The sequence below is a fragment of the Taurulus bubalis genome (assembly GCF_910589615.1).
Source record: "Taurulus bubalis genome assembly, chromosome: 4".
Lineage (NCBI taxonomy): Eukaryota > Metazoa > Chordata > Actinopteri > Perciformes > Cottidae > Taurulus > Taurulus bubalis.
Window position 1 is genome coordinate 31327430 of NC_136592.1, and position 8285 is coordinate 31335714.

The following is an 8285-nucleotide window of genomic DNA, read 5'->3' on the forward strand; positions in this document are numbered from 1 at the left end:
ATTGGTGTGAGGAAACTGCCTTTGTCCAAAATGTTTAATTTGAAAAGAACAAAAATAATGTTCTGCCGAACCGAGTGGAAAGCTCAGCAAAAGAAATGTTATTATAAGGATCATCAATGTTATTTATGCCTTTGATGAAATGTACGGTCTGTACAGTGAAGGGCCAAACGTATGGTTATAAAAAACTGGAGCATTTGTAGGGTCTGGGTTTTTCTGACCTGGGTCCAGAGTTTTACCCAAAGGGAGATTCATCACCTGGAATATGCGATTTTCTGGATATTACACAAACTTCCATTTGATTTATACCTGAACGTATAGAGGTGCAGAACCCACCTCTTCAGAACTGCTTTTAATCTATGACTGTGTGCTCTTTTTGCTTTTATTCCTTTTTTTAATCTGTTTTATTATTCTATTTGTTTTATTGCATAGTTTGTAGGACATTGTAAATGTTGTGTAAAGTGACTTTGAGCACTGAGAAAAGCACTATATAAATGAAATGCATTATTATTATTATTATTATTATTATTGTACCAATGTTACGGGGCCTTAGGGGAAGGGGGAATGAAAAGGGAACCGACAACGCCACCTGCGGACTGGGGAAGTTTCAACAACCCTAGGATATAGTTTTAGAATGGGTTTAAGGACACAGATTCATTACCGATATTTGGCCAAAGAAGTGTTTCTTAAAATTAACCAGAAGTTTATTAAAGGAATCCAAGAAAATAATCAAAAACAAACACTAAATGCCAAAAGCATGCAAAATATAAGCAAAAGTAGGCAAAATGGAAACAGCAAAACAGCAGCAGGTGAGCCATGAGCTGCCACAGGGCCCAGGACAGGGGCCAGGACAGGGGCCAGGACAGGGGCCAGGACAGGGACCAGGACAGGGGCCAGGACAGGGGCCAGGACAGGGGCCAGGATAGGGCCCAGGACAGGGCCCAGGACAGGGGCCAGGACAGGGACCAGGACAGGGGCCAGGACAGGGCCAGGACAGGGCCCAGGACAGGGGCCAGGACAGGGGCCAGGACAGGGGCCAGGACAGGGGCCAACAGGGGAGCGAGGCCATGACAACAGGTGGCTTATATATTGGCACTGATTGGGGGAGGAGCCAGTCTGAGGGCTGAGTTCAAATCCCTACGCTTCCTTCTCTGCAGAGCATTCCCCACTACACCAATGTTCTTGATTGCACGCTCAAATACCTCCGCAGTCTACACACATGTAGAACTTGTTTTACTTGATAAATGAAGTATCGGGACGAAGAAGCCCAGAGGACATGTAGGTGTTATGACCTAAAACCCTCCAAGCGGCTCAGACCCTCCGCCCTCCGCCTGCACACATTCAGACGAGTCACTGGACGACGTCAGCAAGCTGCCACAGCCGCGTCAGTCTTTTGGCATCGTCATCTCTGTCTCCCACAGGGTGTGCAGATGATCGCACCAATCTGTCCCCTAACGCCTGCTTCTTTTCATTTTCGAAAAAAAAAAAGAAAGAGCCCTGGTTGCAGAAAAGCTTCCAAGTCGAAAAAAAAAAAGAATTCTGAAGAAAAAGATTCAAATCTGAATTGTTTTCTTTATGTTTCCTGCTGTTTGTTCTTAATAATTGTGTTGCCACCGGATCTGAACGCGTAAGAACATCACATACCCTCCAGCCGATGCCAGCTCTCAAAGAGGCTCTTTGAAGCGAGCAAGGGGGTGACGCACTTATGTAAGAGGACTCTAACAGGACATCAGGGAACTGCACTCTCATCTTGGTTCTTTTAATTGATCTAGTCAGGTGACAATTAAAAAGTGTCCATCTTTTCAAAGCCCGGTCAGTACACACACAGATCAACACTGTGGCTTGTTCCAGTTTAAAGAAAGTTACTGTGTTGAAAACACTAAAATGAAGAACAGATATGAGAAAGAAAGTAAAGCCCTGGATCATATGTTACATCCTATCCCAAAGCCAAATGGTTTAACTTTCACTGTTGAGAGCTGCTATCTCTGGTTTTTAAGGTTGAATAAAAGATGTTCAGATTGTGTGATTTGGGACAAGTGTAAAGGGACTATGATGATTTTATTCAGCAAAACCCTGCAACAATGATGACGATAATAAAAAGGGACGAAAGTTGCAGGCAATTGCAACACAATAAGGTACTTCCCTGCAAAAAAAAAGGCCCCTAAACCTGATGCAACATGTTGGTAAGAAAAAAAAGGTCGTGACTATGCGGGAGAAGCTTCTGGGGAAACAAGACTGATTTCATTAAAAACAAATGTTAAACAGCCAACAAGATTACAAACGACAAATAATTAGAAACAGCTAATTGTGTTCGTGCAATTGACTCGAGGGAAACTAATGAACAGATAATCACATGCACACACACACATGCACACATTTTGCTTCTCTCACACCTCCCATCCTTTCGTTGCCTTGTTAAAGTGCCTATTCACAGGAAACAGAATGATTCCCTCCAATCAGGAGGCTGCCGCAGGTCTAAGGACTCACATTTGAATAACATCGGTTGCATTTGGAGGATTAGAAACACACAGCTGTGGTTTCTGACGTGGGCAGTAACGCTGATGACATCATTGTTTCAGCATCCTGCAGACTGTGTGCTTATCCGCCGACACATATGACGATGTCACATTCATTGTGAGATGAGACTTAGATTTTGGATGAGTAATATATGACATAAATGGTTGTCATTTCCTGGTTTTAAAGGCTGCGCTACAGTCATTTCCTGAACTCTGATTATTTAGCAAACATATCACCGGGTAAATATTGATATCGAGGTATTTGGCCTCATACCTCCGACGCCGATGAGGCGCTTTGTGTTCAGTGATGATCACTCGTCTCGTTTCAGGCATGTGATATAAAGAAAACAACAACAGCCGCCATCTGGGAAGACTAACATCAGAGACCCGAAGGCTGTTTCTTTCTTTTGAAATGAATAATGCACCGTGTTGCGTTTAGCGAATGATCCTGAAGGCACAAACAAGTACGCTTTAATATGCGCTAGAGAAACAACTGTGTGTGTGTGTGTGTGTGTGTGTGATAAACAGCTGCATCTCTTTGACTGACTGGCTCTCCGCTCAGACCTTTGTTTCCTGTTTCATGGTAATTTGGTGAAGATGGGTAGTTTTTACAAACTTTGCCTCTCACGTCTGTGGCCTCTGTAACTTTTCTCTCAGGAGGCTTCATTGCTCAGCGCTTGACACATAATATACTGGCACTCCCAGCTAATGCATCACCTTGCAGGTGGTTGCCAAAATGTTTCTAGATTTTCTTTTTTGTTCACAGCATTAAAGATAACCTCTGAGGTCTTGAAAGACGCACAATTTCTGCTCCCATCATCATCATTATCATCATCATCATCGTGTCTCAGAGCCTGGAGCCTTTTCCACCGTTTGCGTCACTGTTCAGTTTGATGATTGATTCATTGATTTTTTCTTTTTTTTTTCTTTCTCCAAACTCAGAACTGTTAGGGCCTGAGGAAATCTGCCTGCGAGGATTTATTGCCTCATCTATACGAATGTGTTACAGAGTCGATTTACATTTTAAATGGAAACATTAACTTTCCCTTTTCCGGGATCAACGGACAGTTTATGAGTCGCTATAAACACAGACGCTGTAAAGACGTCATCACGGTGTACATTTTATGGCGCCTGCCAGTCCTCTCCGCCTTCGACATCGATTTGGCCGGCTTTTCCCTGGCGGAGGTGTCTGACGGAGTCTTAATAATGTCGGATCGACTTGAATTGTGAATCCAGAAGCAGTGCAGTTACTCTTCAGGCAGCAAGACTCAGGATTGGTCACATAAACCTTTAAACACAACTCAAAAAAAGGCCTGAGATGAAGCAAATGAAGTTTGCTCCGTTGTCATTGAATGGTCGATGCTTATATCTCCATTTTTACAAAATGCTATGCTTTTATGTCTGGGTTTGCTTGATGAAGATCATTTGAAACGAGCGAAAGCTTCAGAATGGACCTTTTGGGCGAGGTCTAAACCGGTGAGCACATGGCGACTGATGTAACCGGCTTCTTTGTATTCTGAGCAGAAGCGAGTTCTTCTGTCGACTCTTGGTCACAGAGTTGTTGTTGACTATGCTGCCAAATCATGTGCTGTTGGCTGTTTGAACCTTTTCATTGGGTTTTCACTATTAGCGTCCTCGTAATATTGTTCTAATCAATGGTTAGAACCAAAATATAGCAACGTGTCAGTGTCCATTACAGACATCCTACAGCTTACCAGTAAAACATGCTTAGGGGCTAAAGTGTGTGTGTGTGTGTGTGTGTGTGTGTGTGTGTGTGTGTGCGTGTGTGTGTGTGTGTGTGTGTGTGTGTGTGTGTGTGTGTGTGTGTGTGTGCGTGTGTGTGTGTGTGTGTGTGTGTACGTGTGTGCATGCAAGAGAGAAGAGCAGCACAGCAGTGATCATCACTAGTGGGAGGATGCCGAGCGAACCAGAGTTGCATTTTTGATGGCAGGAGTGAAGTGAGGCACGCCATTGCAGTGAGTGGTCAAAGTGTGAGCGTGTGTGTGTGTGTGTGTGTGTGCGTGTGTGTGTGTGTGTGTGTCGTGTGTCTGTGTGAGTCTGTGTGTAGCCTGTGGTGTAAAAAGCACGTTTTTATAGATGCACTCATACAGTGTTGGATATCAACACACACACACACACACACACACACACACACACACACACACACACACACACACACACACACACACACACACGCACACAGTTTGGACTACATGTCTCGTGGTGATCGGTGGTATAGTGTTTTTCTATATCATACAATATTCAATAATGCACATCATCTGACAAACTCAGGTCAACATTGAGCTGGCAAACGTGTGTGTGTGTGTGTGTGTGTGTGTGTGTGTGTGTGTGTGTGTGTTTAGCAGATTATAGTACCTGCCTGAAATGAGATTCAAAGGTCAGTTTAGCTTACATCTAACACACACGCACGCACACACACACACACACACACACACACACGCGCGCGCGCGCACACACGCACACACTGCTTTGCTCTGAGGCAGAAGATAGTTGGTTGCAGGTCATTTCCGCGCAGTCGCTTCCTCGACACCTACAGCTGTCTGACGCCGCGTTGCTCTCAGGTGTGACTCACTACCCAACGCTCGTTTGTTTCCTTTGGAGATGACACACACGGAAATGCCTGCGAACACATCGGCACCAGCCTTCCTCTCCACACAAACACATCAGACGCAACGTCTCACAACAATACTGGTAGCAATCTACGAATCCAGCTCCGTGCGAGACGGAGCTCACACCCCGCAGCCCCTCCATGGACACGTTATAAACATATAATAATAAAAAAACACACTCTGAGCCGCTGCTCCAAAATGCACGGAAAACACCGTCCGTCTGGAAAGCACACGATCATAAACTTACCCGCTGTGACTCGAGGGACGCAGAGGCAGCTGAGGACGAGCAGGGGGAAAAAGCGCTCCATCTTTCTGACGCTCGCACGACGCGCGGTCCCATTTACTCCGGCCGGGGACGCTGCGTTCACCGCCGGTGTGCCGCTGAGGCGCCGCTCGGCAACCTCGTCAGTTCATGCGTATCGTCTCGACTGGAAGGGTGGTGGTGGTGGTGGTGGGGGGGAGGGGGACGCAGCTTCTCAGCACCTCGGACAGCGCTCCGGCGACACCTCCGCTCATTCAACAGCCTCGCGTGTCCCCAACGAGCCACCGGCAACCGGCAACCGGCCGGTGAGCCATAACCTGTCGACTGTTGTCGAGCCTGCCGCTGTTCACACGCGTTGTCGGTCCTCCAGCTGCGCCTCCCACCCACCACCCCCCAAAAAACAAACTCCCAGATCTGCTGCTGGTGATGCTGGTGATGTTGGTGATGCTGGTGCTGGAGGTGGTGCTCACCGAGACCGAGGGCAACGTGCGGGCTTTGTGTACATCATCACCCGCCTGGACGGTCCCTGCCTGGCTTCACGGCGACACACAGAGAGAGAGGGAGGCTGCAGGAGTGTCAGGACAACCGTCCTCAATAATTCATAACTACATGTGGGGGGAAAAAACCTGGAATACATAATGACACTTTGAGGATGTTCTATACTTACAGAGTCCCATTGTTTTTCTATTGTTCGACACCTATGCCTGACTTTTCCCAGAGGCCGACCACCAGAACAAACCCAGCCATGTCCACCATGGTCCAATTCACACTTGTGTTGTCACACACACACACACACACACACACACACACACACACACACACACACACACACACACACACACACACACACACACACACACACAGACACAGACACACACACACAACCTCCCTTCATCGGATACTGTCTCTTTCTCTCTCTCATCCTCCTGCTCTACTTGCCATTGCTCTGAGTTATTGCTGCCCACTCACCCGTTAAATATGCATACACCGGCCCACGCAAAAGGTTTCCGTGGCGCTGCTCGCAACCACTTTCTTTCTCTTTCTCCCCACTCCAAAAACAACATGTGCACTTGACTTCGCTGCTGAGTTGGTTGACCCCCTCCCCCCCCCTTTCCCTGCTCAACTTGTTTCTGAGGCACAGAGAGCTCATGATGAAGAAGTACATAAAGTCTGCATACAGTACCTGGTGGTGTCCCTGCAGCGGGCTGTGCACTTGAAGCATCCCGGGATATGATCGTGTGTGTGTGTGTGTGTGTGTGTGTGTGTGTGTGAGGGAGGGAGAGTATCAGTCCTGAGTCAGGAGAGACCCGCACTGTCCCCTAGCTGTGTCCCCAAGAAGTGTCTGCTTCACCCCGCTGTGTGCCTCGATTCAGAGCCTGATGCCTCTGACGTGCTTCAGAGGAACACTGTTGGCGGAGGTGTGTGTGTGTGTTTGTGTGTGTGTGTGTGTGTGTGTGTGTGTGTGTGAGTGGGGGGTTTATTGGGCTGCTTTGTTTTTTGCATGCTTCGCTCTCCTGTAGGCAACTGCTGCTCTCTCCCTCTCCATCTGTGTGTGTGAGAGGGAGGGAGAGAGAGAGTTTGTCCTGTACTTATCACCTCCATCACCACAGCAGCAGTGGTGGAGGAAGTATTCACACCCTTTACTTGAGGTACTCTCGTTCAAAAAATAGTCAAAGTAAAAGTCATGCACTGAAAAAACATGTTTCAGCAACAAAATACTGCAACTATCAAAAAAATAATCGTTTACTTTAATGCATTCAACATGTCCTTACACTATATGTATTTTAATTGGTTGCTGTGTAATGGATGTTGGTCGAGGTGTTTCATATAATTTTAGTAATTTGAATTGTTGCCACTAGATTATATTTTATATACCGATCATTTGCATTGTATGTAAAATCTTTTTTAAGTAAATAAAGATGCTGTAGAGGATATTGACTCAAATAGCCAGGTAACAAGCCGGATACCATTATTTTAAATGGCTATTCAGTAAATTCATATCTATGTGTGTACCTCTTTGGTTTTTACAAAGTTAGGAGAGCAATGTTTAAGTGAAGCGCGATGTTAAATGATCCTTGTGTCTTCTACTCAGAGAGGCACACAGCTTATTAATTAAACGCTGGCATCGGATAGCTTTCAGCTGATGCCCAAAGTTCATGTATCGAGACTGAAAAAGGGGGATTGGTCCGTTCCCCCTGAAATGTGGAGGCATAGAGTGGCAGGAAATGGACATAGGATGCTCAAGTAAAGCGCAAGTACCTCACCTTTTCCCTTTTAGTACGAATGGAACATTGTCATGGCGCTCGTGTATTTTTAGTGTGTAAACTATTAAGCAAAACGTTTCCCTAAAATGAGGCCTGCAGTGTTACACCTGGACTTCCATATACTTGAGGGGAGTTTGGTGAACTTTTTACTTCCCATATTGCCCACTCTCCAGAACCATTTGGGTTGGAGTCAGCTTTGTTCCAACAAGCCGAGGACAGTCGGCAAAAGCTCCTGCATGTCTCCCCTGATCACTCTGAGCGAGCACTGCTGCTGTGTGCCCAGCAGTGTTGGGGTAACGAGTTACAAAGCAACGGATTACAGTAACGATATTACTACTATAGGTAACGAAGTAAAGTAACGCATTACACTCAAAATATTGGTACAATACTACACTACTTTACTAGACCTCAGGAACGCGCTTTCCTGCGTTACCCAAGACATTTTTACCAGTCCGAAAAGTTCTCTTTTCACACGACCCTTCCTGCATGAACAGTAGCAACAAGCTGCTAGCTAGCGATGCTGCTGCTACTGCCCGCGACCCCTCTGCCCAAGTCGGGTGTCGAGCCTGGTCCCGCTACCTTCGGTGGTTTTCGGGGAGCTAGCGGAAGTTAACGG

General features: G+C 46.4%; 1 protein-coding gene across 2 annotated transcripts in view; it reads right to left on the bottom strand.

The window, feature by feature from the left end:
- The window catches only part of fndc5a (fibronectin type III domain containing 5a), a gene marked incomplete at both ends in the record, with an annotated part of 20477 nt that extends 14969 nt beyond the window's left edge, over positions 1–5508 (bottom strand). The window contains one exon of one of the 2 annotated variants that reach the window (XM_079217092.1): positions 5391–5508. In XM_079217092.1, coding sequence (XP_079073218.1) covers positions 5391–5451 — 61 coding nt within the window. The remainder of the gene's footprint in view (positions 1–5390) is intronic. The other variant, XM_079217091.1, reaches the window with a different exon arrangement.
- Between the last annotated feature and the right edge of the window lie 2777 nt (positions 5509–8285).